Raw genomic sequence first — 15,337 nt, 5'->3', positions numbered from 1 at the left:
CAAAGTCAATAGTATATCATGCTTTCGACTAGGTGATTCTAATTATTTTCACCATTAACTATTATATAAGTGTGTTTATGTCTGCTGATCATTTTCAAAAACAAAACTTAACCAGAACATAATTATTTAGCTGCGGTGAGACTAGGTTAATTACACAGAACCTCCTAATACGATTAATTACGCACTGTCGACGATTTTCTCAGATATGTCACATACACAAACTTTGTTATAGCTTATATAATTCATCTATGTCTGATTAACTAAATGGTTTGTTGAACAGTGCAATTTGTTTATTAAGTATATATTGATGAATTTATTTAAGAATAGTAAGAACAGAAAGTTCAGTATGAAAATAATAATAATAATGTTATACATATTATATTAATTAATTAATGACCTACATAGGTATTTCACAAAATAACTATTAAACTATAATTACATTTCAAAATTATAATTTTGTAAATCTAATATAATTATATTTAACATTTTTTGTACACCTTTAATTTATAACTGATGCTTGTGTTGGAGAACAATATATTATTTATACTTCCTAGACTCATAGTAAAACTAATCTTTTTGAATGCATTACGCTGTATTTACAAACTTACACCACAGCATACATGGTTTCCGGACTTTGTGATGACGAAGCGCGAAGGGTTTATAATTTATTACATTTGTTTTAATCACTGTTACTTAAAAAAAAATTGAAGTGCTCAACTAGAGAGTAAAGAAAAACCCGATTACCTACATGATAAATACAATAGTACCTACCATAATAATAATAATTACCAAATGGTAAGATTTTTAAACTATAGTGTACTTGTAGGCTATAGTACCTATAAATATTATAACTTATAAGTTATAACACAGATTTACTGTGATTGGAAATTATAACATTGACGTCACGATTTTCAGTACAGCACGTTTTGAGGGTTCAAAGTTTCTCTTGAAATAGTATAATAATTTATATGAGTGCCCGAGAGATGCACGTCGCTCGTCGGTTGCAGTCTGTCAGACGTACGATGTACGAATATTTTGCCATTTACGTTTCCATAAGGTGTCCCCATTAAAGTGATGGTAATTTCCAATAATTTACGTAAATATATCTCCCCAAATAATTATAAATTACATTTTGAAATGTACAAATCACAAAGAATTCTTGAAATATAATTATCTATTTTCCTCTTATTTATAAATAGGTTAGGTAATAATTTTTTAAAAAAACACATAGTATGGTTTTTAAAATGTTTCAAATAATGAAAAATATTAATATTCTTGAAATACTATAATTACATATCACCAAAATCGACATTTGTTATGAATATTTTATTATGAATAATCACGGTGATGTATACACATATATAAAGTATCAAAAAGTATTATTATAATTGCATTTTTATTAGAACCTTATGTTATAATTTTAACGTAAATTCTACATCTTTACCTATATTATGCTCGATAGTTGATTTTGAAATGACCGCTAAAAATCCTAACAACTTCAAACTTTTAGTACAAACAAATTAAGAGGTTTTTAACAATAATAAACATTGTCCTTGACATCATTAACTATTTATGTAACCCCAGATTTAATATTTGAAGGTCTTAAAATCAATAACTCAATATATGTGCTTTGGTATCGTTTTACATTGTTTGAAACTAATGTTATTTAATAATATTTTTATGTTTCGTCAATTTGTTAAATTTGAACTATAAATTTTCAAAATACTGTTCTCTGTGGAGGAGTGGTCAGCCTCTATTTATTATGATATGTTATAATTTATTTATATTAGGTAGTGACTATTAGTAAATTATATAGTAAGCTGAACAATTTTTTTCAAACTATAATTGCTTGTATTATACTCAAAACTATCATAAGATTAAATCATATTTTATTGTTTTTAACCTTATAAACTAATACCGTATACTAGTGGGAAGAATACACGGGCCCCCGCAGAAATATAAAACGCTAGAGGAGGGTGGGACTGGCACGAGTGGCAAAGTCAAAAGACTGATAATATAGCTCATACTATTTTTTTTTTTACAAATGATAAAACAATTAATATTAAATAAGATAGTGATAGGGCTATCGGCTATAGCCCCCGGCACCCCTCTGCGGGCACCGTCTTGAATAGGTTTAATTGATTTAAATATTTCGATTATTGTATTGCGTTTAGAAAATAATAAATAAACCAACGGCTAAATGTTTCAACTTTCGACATTTAATACTTATGAATTACAACAAAATGTTTCGTTTCAATTTTCAATGTTTAGGTGCATGAAATTAGTGGAAAAATTCAGCTAAGTAACTTAGCTACATGAGGTTAGTGGCCTTCAGTCTCCCCATAACTTTTTAGTGGGTCGTGTACAATTTTGAAAATGTTATTGTTAAATATCACTAATTCAACTCTAGCGTGATGGTTTTTTTATCAGTCATTTGTTCAATTTTTCCCACACCAACAATTATAATTTCCGGAAACAAAAGTTGCGCACATGTATTTTTGAAAAAATAAAATTGATAGGAAAACAACGTATGAGGAATGTTGAATACATTTTAAGGCTATTTTGAAAAAAATATCAACATATTATTTAAAACTTAATAAAAAAATTCAAAATTCAAAATGACTATAAATAGCTTAAAATGTTCTTAAATATATGAATAATTTATTGTATATTTAGGAAATGATAATTTAAGTAATAGTAGAATGTTCAAAGTTTCTGGAATTTCTGTTTTTGACGAATTTAATGATACATTTAACTAATAAGCTAATAAGTTATTTAAATCTTGTTATGTTCTTATGAGTTGGTTAATAATGTATAGGTAGGGAACAGTAAATATTAAAATAAGAGATTTTGATTTTATAAACCTACAATTGATGCTTTTTGAACAATTTAAGTATTCTATACTTATACATTTAATTCTATTTACGGGTTTATTGTATAGTCTGTCTCCTGTGTCTAATTTGTATGTTGAATGTTGATATTTTAGTTTCGGGATACCATATACCTACTCCACTTTGTCATACATTTATTTTAAATTTATAATGTTTACTATAGGGTATTGATAAGAATATTTTTTAAATATAAATATCAAATAATTTTAGATTTTTAAAACTGTGATAAACAAGTCGATTTGAATCAATTTGTACTTTATTATAGTGAGCTGCAGATTACATTAATAAATTAGTAGAATAATCTTGTTACACTAAAATAAGCCTTACTACCTATTAACGTTTAAGATTCATCTAATATTTTGACTCAATTAAAATATTTGGAATAATTATAAATAAAATGATAATATATCAAATTGTTTGCTTCTATTAAAAAAAGTCCTTGGTCTTAATAGAGTTGTGCTTAATAATCTCACTAAAGTCATACTATTATCAATTGCTGGTTATGTATAGTCGAGGAACAATTTATCATTGTTATAGTGTTATGTGCTAATAACTTAACTCGATTAAGAAATTAAAGTTTAAACTTAAGATTATTGTTTTATACGAATAAGTAGATATTATTCTTAGCATTTATTAAACGTTGATTAAATGAAGATATTGTTAGGGATGCTTTTGTTTATAATTTCATACATAAAGGTAATAAATAAGATATCGGTATAAATCACTCGTATCTGAATTTTTCGTTTTCTTATTTTTCTCAACAGATCATTCACATCCTTTTTACTCCACCAACACTTTATAGTATGCGCTCGGCTGCTATTGGGGTGCGCAAACGCCACATTTGCCGGTAGGGGGGTCTTTGCCCTCTGTTACAGAAACCGTCGAGCAATCCCTACGACCACATGGTAGTCACGCCGCAGCCGTCGAGGTTCAAACGTCATTCGCCGAGGCTCTTTCTTAAAAACTCGTACATCAATCGCGATGTTTTTCCTTGGTACTCTTCTATTAAATTATTATAATGATTATTTTAGTATTATAATTAAACTATTCATAAAAAGTCATACATTATTTTGTATTCTATCAAAATTTACTGAATCTAAAATACAATTTTCATAAGTGCAATACAATTTAATAGATACCTCTTATGAGTCCCAAGACGTAAGTCAATAGCTCCATTATGCATGTTATAAGAATTTATAGTTAATTTATGAAACAATGTTGATTTCTATTTGTAAATAAGTATCTATCATATATTTTCTGAAATATTAGTTTGGGTATTATAATTTAAAAAAAATGAATGATTTATCGTTATTTTATAACATTTATATTTAAACAATATGACGGACACCGAAATTGTATAATTAAATATTATTTAGGCAACAAATAAATTGTGTCATAGTTTATAATTCCTATTTAAAATATTTACTAAATTATCAAAATTGCGCAACTGTATTTTATAAAGGTTTTTAAAAATGTTATCTTAACGATTGTAATATTACAATGTCTAATCATAAATAAACTAAGGTTATTTATTTTAATATATCTACTTTATTTAAATTATATATACGAGGTTGTAAAAATATTGTGGTAATGTCATACGAGACGTATAATAAACAGATATTGTATAATTTGCAGATGTGAGTATTATTTTACTTTGGTTTTAAATTGTTCATATTAGTTCTATCTCTGCGAAAATTGACTAAAATAAAATCTCATTTCGTAATATTAAATTTCATATGTGTACAAAAACTATATTATATTTTAAATTTATGGAAAACGAAAATATTAAATTGAAATGAAATGTTCTATATTGAATTATTTAAAACCATTTCTTTGTTATGTAAAATATTACTTATGTTTATATTTATATCAAATTTTATACTCAGAAGTATTTCAAAATTTAAAATTGACAATTATAAACTATTAACTAAACGTATAAAAATTAAACATTAAATATCATAAAATCATCACAGAATGTTAAAAGAAATATTCATTTAAATATAAATGCTAACATAAAGTAGTAAAAAAATAAACACATTTTATAAATTAAGAAAAAAAAATGTATTTATTTGAATCAAAACTCTTAATTTTCCGTACTTTATTCATAAAACCAATAGATTTATCATTACACTAATTTTTTTATTATATTGTATATAAGAGGAGAGTAAACTTAACATATTTTTTGAATTATTTGTCATTGTACATGATTTTATGGAAGTATTTCTGTATTAGTGGAATTCTGAATTATATTTTCCAATAAAAGGATTTAATTATACCATAATGCATTAAAATGTATTTTAATTATGACATTTGTTTAGATGATTTACCTTTGAAGTCGTAAGTGCAGCAGGTGATCTATTTTTCAGTTTTAAGTTTAGCTCGTGATCTTTAAAATTGTATAAATATTTCGAAATGAGTTACATCACATACTTTTTATGTAGTCGAATATAGTCGATTTGCTCTTATATTATTTATTACCTACCCTATAATAGCTTATTTTTTATTAAATAAGTACGAAATGTACTTCGAATGCCGATAATTCTGTAATTGATTATGATTAGAGTTAGGATGTTGATGACTATTTCATTTTTTCCTTTGATTTCATACAATGCTATTCTATCTAAAAATTTGTTTCATGCTCCCTTGACGCAGAATATTTTAATTTTATTTTGCATTATTTTGCATTTTTAAGCATTTACAGCCATAAATGCATTTTTTTGTTTTTAACGTCATTTTTTAACATTTTTAAGTCATTTTTTTTATCTTTTAGGTCATTTTTGTAGTTTTTGTTCAATGTGGGGCATTTTTCTCAAATTTTAGATTAGAGCAAGACACATGTTTTTTGTTTGAAGACACTAGACACATTTTAATTGTACAGTGCAACAATGCAATATGATTAATATGGATATTATGAATGAGAATATTTTATGATCTTACGTGTATGGTGAATACCAATAATAATGTAACCTATGAAATTGAAGTTTAAGTTAGTTATACTGATTAACGGCCACACAGAGTATTTTTTAATGAATTTTTATCAGAGTGTTCGATTTATTTTTATACCTCAACTATACTATAAAATAAATTTGAATAGTAATTAATAATAAATTGCATACATAGAAATTTTTTGGTTGATCACGTCTTAATATATTAAATTGGTAAATCACATGCTACACGAGTATGCCATTTTCTTTTTATGGATATTTCAATGTACTGTATTGGAGACATTTTATATTTTTCAAGGAGCACGGGAGGAATATTGTTTTAGTTTTTCAATGATTTGTGTTTTTTATAATAATAAAACATTAAACATCTGTATACACTATTTGGGATAGAAGAAGACGTGCTCTAAAAGTTTCATATTATATCACCTCTGGGCTCTGACGCTATGTGTATCTAAAATTGGGCACATATGGTTCTTTAAACAAGTAATTTTTGTAATTTTCTTGTAGCTTTATTGGAAAATGTTGAAAAAATATTTAGAACTGTGAAAGGTGCAATAACGATCTATACGGTTCTTATAAAACTGATTTGTATTTTCTTTCAATGAATTAAAACTATTTCATACACTTTTATGCAGATAAGTTCTGATTAAATCATGTATAATAGCAAAGTTTCTAAACAAATGTTGACCATTGTGTGCTAAATATTTTAAAGTTGAAATATTGTTGGTTAATCTTGTTTTGATTTTGAATAATTCGTAATTTGAGTTTTGAAGACTTAATAATTTAATACAAGGTTATACATTTAATAATAATATACGACCATTCTTAATAAATGTAAGCTAATTAAATTATTTTCGTTAAAACAAGAAAATAAATGATACATTTTGTTTTGAATTAATTTTATCCACTGTATAATACATCAAACATATTTTTTTAAATATTAATGTAAATTTAAATTGATTAAGTGTATATTAAAAAAAACTAAGTTATATTGATTCGAGTACCTATACAAGAAAGTATGTGAAATTCGATTAAATTGGTTTTCTTTAGTAAATGTTGCACAAATAACTAAGAACCTTTTAATAAATGCCACCAGCACATAAATTTAGATATAATAATAATAATAATAATAATAATAATAATAATATAATAATGTACCACAATTCTTTGCCTATAAAAACCATGCCACAGTGTACCATTATACACTCGAGCATTTTCTTCTTTATTTTTAAGTAGTCGGTATCTATTTAAACAATTTCCATAATTATTTAAAAACGTATACATTCGTCATTCATTATTATAAAATATTATATTATATTACCTACCGATTACGACGGGGATTACGATGATTGGTGCATTGAACCATTCGCAGTTAACACAAGCAGATCTAAATAATTAGTGGAATTATAGAATATATTTTATACAAATTTCTTTAAATTTACTGTAATCAATTGTAATATATTAAGCATATAGTAATATCACATAAGTAATGATATACTGTTGTGAAAATTTTTTTAAAACCATCGTTTACGTTATCGAAAGCGATTTCAAAATTTCAAAAAAATCATAAATAATGATATGCGTTATGCATATATGACTTTTTGAAGTTGACATACATTTTATTTTTGTATATAATACGAAAACCCACTTAAATTAGGTACACAACTAATTCTATGTCGAAAAAAAGTTTTCAAGGGTAGTTTTCTGTGGTTCATGATTCAAGACTTGTATGTAATAATAGTAATTATTAATTAACTATAGTTTGAAAATCTATTCGTTCTCAATGTATAATATATAGATGTATTTTATTCTGAAACACAGAGTATATTCAACTTAAACCCATATTATTTGTTTAAAAATCCCAAAAACCGTCAGGTATATAATATATAATATGTTGCAATCAATATATTACTATGTAACATACATTTTCTATCTATTAAAAAAAAAAAAAATTACTGAGTAAACGCAGAGTTAAAGAACAAAAGAAGTTTGCTATCAAAACAAATTCACATCCATCATTATGGTACATTGGTAGCACTTTATTTAATACCGGTTATCGGCATCACAATAGTTTGTCGAACATGATAATCAACGTGCGCAAGTTTAAACTGTTTTAAGAAAATTTTATCTGAATTCTATATTTTATTTTTCTGATATAATAATATTATCATCTAATTTATCATTGTCATTTAGTATTGTGTCTTAGTTAGTTCTAAATATTTTAATATTAAATGCGTGTGATTATATTTCCCTCATATTATAATTATGTTTTTGATTGGGTTAGATTTTTTTGTGTAACCGTAAAATATTCTGTACAATATTATATATTGGATGTCAATCTATTGTAGTTTGCTTTTGTAAAAAATATATATAATAATATGTTCATCTATTGTAAAATGTAAATTATTCAGAGTTATAGTGATGAAAATTAATTTATAATGTTAATAGGATACACATTTGATGATGGTGAAAAAAATCAATTTGCAGATGGTTTACACTGAATTTTTATTGGCTTAAACTATATGAACTTTGTTTGATCATAACATACGTGACAATATATAATATTGTATATTATATATATTAGTTATGAATAGCGTTATTTACCATTAATATTAGATTTATCTAAATACAGGTGATACGAATTATTACGGTTAAATTAATAATTATTACAAAGTGCATGTTATATGTATATTATTGTATAATGTGTAGTGTGTACTTTCCTGATGATACTCACTTTATTTGATCATTAAAAAAAGTTGTTTGTACTGAAGTGATGAACATTTTAATCATAATTAAAATACACTAGTAATTGTGTGCACGTTTAGGTAGGTACCTCATTTTCACACCATGTTCCCGCCAAAAACTTTCAATTTACATTTTTATTTCATATTTATTTCACTTATATATGTATGTTTATTATTTATAAACATTTTCTGAATGTGTAAGTCCATAATATTAAAAACATTTGTTGGAAAGCGTTGCATATATTTTTTGTTGTATAAAAGTATGAAGTAAATACTAAATATCTATATTAACTAAACATTAATGAACACATAGCATATTAAATATTATAACTTACATTGGATTAATATTTTTTTCCAAATATTTTAGATTCATAGCTTAGTGTTTAACTATTTTGAATGTTTAATGACGTGTTTGAAATTTTTTTATTTTTCAAACCACTTTTTATGTAGTACCTAATAGTTATTCGAAAGGTTTATAAGCTTTCTCTTTATTGATTGTAATTTGGATATAAGTTTTTAGGAATTGAAAATTCTTAGTAGTTCAAGCTGAAGTAAGAACATTCTTAAATATCCGAGTTGAAAAACTGTTGTTGCGTTTATGTGCTTAAAAATGTTTTAACATTTGTATCTAGGTATTATATTATATAGCTTGATTGGAAATCAGTATTAGTTTTTACTGGGATTTACAAAATTATTTATAAATGACAACCAAATTCACCAGAAATATGTACTGAACTCCTTATTCGTCCTATGTTTTATTCTGTTATATTATTCTAATCCAACCTAATTAATTGAACTTTTGTTGAGACTTAAATTTTAAATGCATATTAATTATGATTGAAAATAATTTATTTGGACATTGTAATGTTTTTATCGAATTTTCTCATTATTTTCTTATACTGTTATTATTATTATATTATTTTTTCGTCACATAACGTTTCGTTTGTGGTTTTTTTTACAGTTATTATCATGAAACCTTATCGATTGCTAAACGTTATGTCTTAATGACTTCAATTTAAACCCGCAATGATCAGAGACTGGGCTATGCATTGGTTTTACACAAAGAATGGTCTAACAGACAAAAACCGTAGCTTGCTGGATGTTTATCATCAGGAAAATGTGTCGGAAGTTGCTAACATCCACGACTGGCAAAATGAATTGGAAACAGAACTGTTCCAAGGATATTCGCCTGCCCTATTAACGTTTGCAAGCATATGCTGTGTGATATATATGATGGTTGGCGTGCCTGGAAATCTTATCACCATCATTGCCTTATTTAGATGCAAAAGGGTAAGTGTATTTTGAGTATCTAGTTGAGTCCATATAATTAATTATTTTCGAGTTGATTAGAAACTTAAAACTTTTTTTTTACATTTTGATTAAGGATTTTTTTGTAAATTTCACTAAGTATATGAATATAATATAATAATCACGAACTTATAATAATGTACTTTGGATTAAAGTATTTTCACATAATTTTTAGTCTTATTAACATTTTCGGAAAAAAACTATTTGGATTAAGGAATTAAAAATGCATGTTGTCAATAAAGAAAGTAAAAAAAAAAGTTCTGACGATAAAAAAATATGTGGCTTGCTTTAAATGGATCATCCAGTTTAGTTATGTTTTATACATTGATAGTTACTTTAATAGGTACATAAGTGTAGGTTTATTATACAAACTATTGAATTGCTTATATTAAAAATTTAATGAGGCAATTAAATTCATATTATACTTAAGCAATATTTTCAATACGAATAAAGAAGTAAATAACTATTTAAATTATGTTGTTAATTATCCTTTGCATAATATTGAAGATCGGATTTTTGTCTTAGTTACATTCATAGATTTATCTAAGAACAGCTATTTTAAATATGTCAACGCTATAGTTGTATAAAACGGTCATGGATTGATTTATCGATACAAATTGTTCATATTATTGCAGTATAATTTTATTATATTTATAAGATTAAAATAAAAGTACGATTTAAAATTGCATTAGAAAATAAATCATACCAAATAAATTTAAATAAAGTATAATTTATCGGTAACACAAATAAGGAAATGCAATTTTTATCGTCTCTATAAACCTTTTTAAAACAGTAATAAAACTTAAACACTTTATACAAATAGTCGGGATTGAATTGCATTCCTAATAAATCACATCAAGTAAACGAATAAAAATATATTTAATGTTTGTCATTTGAAAATTACTTCAATAGTTTTAAGTTTATAACATATAAATATTATACATTTCAATATATCTATGTCTAAACGGTTTAAATTCTACATGGGAATAGTTTTGTTGACAAAGAAATTCATTGAATTTATATTAATATTCAGTGCTATAAACAGCCATAAGTCGCAATTATAATAAATAATAATAATAATATATATTTAATCGTAATAATAAAATAACACATAATGAATTATAATAATATGTAGGTACTTAACAGTTCGGATGACTGCTACTGTGGTTTATTAGGTATACAGTTTTTTATTTTCAATATTAATTTATTATCTATGTTAATGTATATTAATTATCTACATATACCTTTGTGTTTTAAAGTATAGTAATATTATGTTCTGCGTAGATCACGGGAAGTTAATAACTTCAATAATAAATACGTAAATAAATTACGGACTGATAGAGTAGTGATTATTAAATACTTGGTTACGTTTTCTCAGAAGTAAGAACGTCATAATTTGAGTCGCAGTCGTGGGTCGTTGTCGTCGTCGTCGGTTCCGTTCTAGACCGGAAGCCGATGGTGCCGCTACAACAGTGCTAGTTTGTGTACATGGTTTTGCTATTAAGTGCATTGTGCACAAGATTACTCTGCAATTGCGAAAGTGGTGGATGGTCAGCCATTGTGGCCGTACAAGTCGGGCCGGATGGTAGCCCCTAAAATCTATAGATGCAAATGTAATTCTATTCCAATTGAAAGTAGGTGATGATTTCGATTTGTCGGTTGTAATCTATCTATTACAGCTCAATGGATATTCAGAGATATTTTAGTATGATATTTTTGTAGGGTTATAGGCACCTATTCGATATGCCTACATCAGTTACTGATATTATTTTAAAATATTTAATATCCGATAATCGTCGAGTTTTCCTAGTTAGATGAAAGTTCAGATTATTGGTAACTATGTCGTCAGGATATACCAGACAATTTAAGTTATACGTAACTTAGGAAAATGTATTGTTGTATGCAATTGGAATTCGCATAATATTATTTATCCTCGTGATTATTGGTATAATTGTAAAAATAAAAAATTTAACATATATTTTTTTCTATAAATCTGTGATATTAATGCAATAGAAGTACCCCTCATACATTATTCAAAAGTAATTCTCAGAATTTATCATATTTTAGTATAGGTACAGGTAAATTTAATTAAAATTTGTAGGATACTATTTATTGGGTAACTCTCAGCGATTTAACTCTTTTTTTTCTCCCAATAATCATTTCAGATGATGCCGGATATTTTAATACCATTTACCTTAATTATTCGTTTTCGAATAGATTTTTTTATATTGACCTGATTTTCATGCATAACTGTATTTAATGTTATGTGAAGTCACTTACTGTTGAGTGATTCAAGCACTGAATATAGCGATAAGAGTATTAACTGTATACAGTTTAAAATAAGTACAAAAAACGAACCCTGTACTAAGTTTATTAGTCATAATATGTCACTGTGAATGATAAATTTATAAAGTTTTACATACAAGAACACTTGGAAATCACTTGATAATCAAATTTAGTTGTATGATATCTAGAGTACTTTCTTGTATGTATGCTAAAATGTAGATTGGATTACATTCGCTATCAAAGCGCAACACACAGTAAAAACTCATAAAAGTGTCTATGGTAAATAACGTGTAGTACAAAAGCAAATTTAATTAACTGATGTACACAATTAACAGATAGGTAGTGTTGATTTGTGAACAGTTTTGGTAATATAAAATATTTTGCTGCATCAAAGACGCAGAAGCATTTAAAAACTATACACTTTAATATGTGAGTACACAATATATAATATTATGTTGACTCATATAGTACCTAACTCATTGTACATATGACCAGGGACGGACTGGGGCAACTATAATTCGGCCCAGAAAATCTACATTATGACTGTCTCCTTCCATTTCATGTTCACAAAATGTAAAAACTTAAATATGGGTACCTACCTACCAACGTTTTGATAAATGAAGGTTGCATCCTCTACCCATCTCCAATATTCTCTGAAAATCGCTTTAGATTCAATAATGTGTTACTTAATTTCTATTTCTCTATGACTGAGTCAGTGAGTCACAAATTATGAAAAACATAGGTCGATATTTAAACTGCTCTAACTTGATTTTTCTAAGAATTTCCTTTTTCTCTCTCTGATTTTCTCGGTACCACCCTTTCTTTTAGTTTTTATTTTAAACAACTAGGTAGGTAATAGCGAAGTAAATATTACAAAATCCCCAAATAATACACATAACAATAAAATAAAAAAACAAGTAAAATATTTACTTTTATGAATTAATAAAACGTTCATTGAACGCACGAAACTATACTTATTATAGTTATCCTATCACCCCATACATATTTTATTATTGGGTACAGAATATTAATATAATATTTTTTATTGTGTACAATCTATTAGGTAATATTAAGTATATACTAAATACTTGCTGGCCAGACGTGGGTATAATAATCGATCCGTAAAATAAACGTTAGATGCAGTTGGATATATTATACAAAGCATAATAAAATGGCCAGGTAAATTAAAAGAGAAATTTAAATGAATATAAAATAAAATTCAGGTAGGTAGGTGTATTCATTGTATTTTGTTTCATTATAGCACTAGACAATCAGATGCTATTTTCAAATAAAAATCTTTGACAGTTATTAACTAATGTTATTTTGTGTAACAGAAGTCATATAGATCATAAGAGCGAACATATATGTAATAAAAATAAAATATTGGTAAAAAAATTATATTGAATTTTTATAAAATTGTATTTGTAACCAAAAAAATGACTTCAAACATTCAAACCATAAAAATGTCCTAAAAAACACGCTAAAAAAATGTTCTAAAAATCAAAAAAGTTAAATGAAATGACCAAATAAAATTTTTTTTTTCAATCTAATGATGTATGAAACAATTTTTTTTCTTTTAAATCCATGTTTTAGAAAATTGAGGAGAAAATGCAATTTGTGTTTTAATCCACACCCTAGTTATAAATAATAATTTTTTATGATGCATTGATGCTGCGGGGGATGGACGATCAGCCGAACCGAAATCTGAAATCTTAAACACCTATTGTAAGCAATTTTTCACACTTACGCGATGTGATTTATATTTATACCGATTTTATTATAAACATATAATAACAAATTATTTTTGAGCACTGGCCCACTGGGAAAGTACCAGCCCTGCCCGCTTCTACATCCAAAGTAAATAATTATTATAATTCAGTGATAACGAACTCAATTTTAAACCATAACACTTTTATGTTGGATAAAGGAGTAAATTAATATTTTATTCAGTCAAATGTTAATAATATTGAGATTCTTAAATAAATCATCTATATAGTTTACTTCTAACACTTATTTTAAAGTTGTTCTTAGTTGATATAATGTATAACAGGTACCCAGGTATAGTACGAGTATCAAGTAGAAAACTGTACAGTTTTACAATTTCCACACATATTATAATGTTTAACAAAATATTCATTATGCATGTATGACAGAACACATAAATATACATTAAAGTTTCCATTCTTGGGAACTGGAAATGTTTTAACCAATTTGAATTCCAAAGTTTGAATATAATATAATGTGTAGGGGCCCTGACACGAATGAAAATCTCTGAGTGACAAGTTTACATAGCTAAATTATATTCTTAACAAAAGTTAAACATATTTAAAATTTGAGGAGCTCATTAAAAATTTAATAGATTTGCATTATACTATTTCGTTTTATTTGGATAATGTGACATCGAATAATTTTTATATAATGTAAAAGTAAGTGATATTTTCATTGTTTATTTTACTGTTTTAGTGATTATAAAAATAAATAACTTATCTGTAAAATATATTGTATACATTCGTGTATTTTAATAGCAATTTAAAATTACTACTGTATTAAATTTGTTTTTCAATGCTTCGATTCTTTTAAGTTACCAAAAGTTAAATAAATTATTTTACTTGAATACTAGAAATGTTAGTTTTTGATTGTTTAGTCTTTATTGTATACCAACAGTAAATTTAATGCAATATTGTTAATAGTTAATACAGTAGTATTTACATTAATATTTTCAAGAAAATTACTTTAAAATAATTTTAAAAAAGTAATTTTAAAGAATTGAACAATGTTGGTATAACTGTATGATGATAAAAATGAAGTACAATAAATGTACATTAATGAGACATTTAATGATTTAGTCAAATAGTAAAAACACTATTAGTTCTATTAATATACAATTGGTGGATAAGAATGTTCAAATTTTTATGGCTGTAGAAAATTTATCGTAGAGTAGTATGAATTAGGTGTATTATTTGTAATTAATTCAAAATACTGTCATATTAAAGTAATGTTTGATTGGTATGCTGGCCACTAGGTAACCGCTTGTAAAGTTCTTAGAACTCCTGTGGGAGTTTATTGTTTGCTGGCGATTAAAGATTTTACCGAAAATTCTTTTGATACAGAAACCTTAGGTAAGGCAACAATAGGGTACAACTATTTGTTAAAAATTCTAAAT

The 15,337-nt window shown here is 25.8% G+C and overlaps 1 protein-coding gene across 2 annotated transcripts in view; it reads left to right on the top strand.

Annotated features, from left to right (window-relative positions):
• Positions 1-3,684: 3,684 nt before the first annotated feature.
• Positions 3,685-15,337, top strand: part of LOC111037558 (G-protein coupled receptor moody) — a 152,271-nt gene continuing 140,618 nt past the window's right edge. The window contains exons 1-2 of one of the 2 annotated variants that reach the window (XM_022320205.1): positions 3,685-3,885; positions 9,542-9,870. In XM_022320205.1, coding sequence (XP_022175897.1) covers positions 9,607-9,870 — 264 coding nt within the window. In that variant the 5' untranslated portion in view covers positions 3,685-3,885; positions 9,542-9,606. Of the gene's footprint in view, positions 4,050-9,541; positions 9,871-15,337 lie in introns of both variants that reach the window. The other variant, XM_022320204.1, reaches the window with a different exon arrangement.

This window comes from Myzus persicae, unplaced genomic scaffold (assembly GCF_001856785.1).
Source record: "Myzus persicae strain clone G006 unplaced genomic scaffold, MPER_G0061.0, whole genome shotgun sequence".
NCBI lineage: Eukaryota > Metazoa > Arthropoda > Insecta > Hemiptera > Aphididae > Myzus > Myzus persicae.
This window is presented reverse-complemented; position numbering and strand designations above follow the sequence as displayed.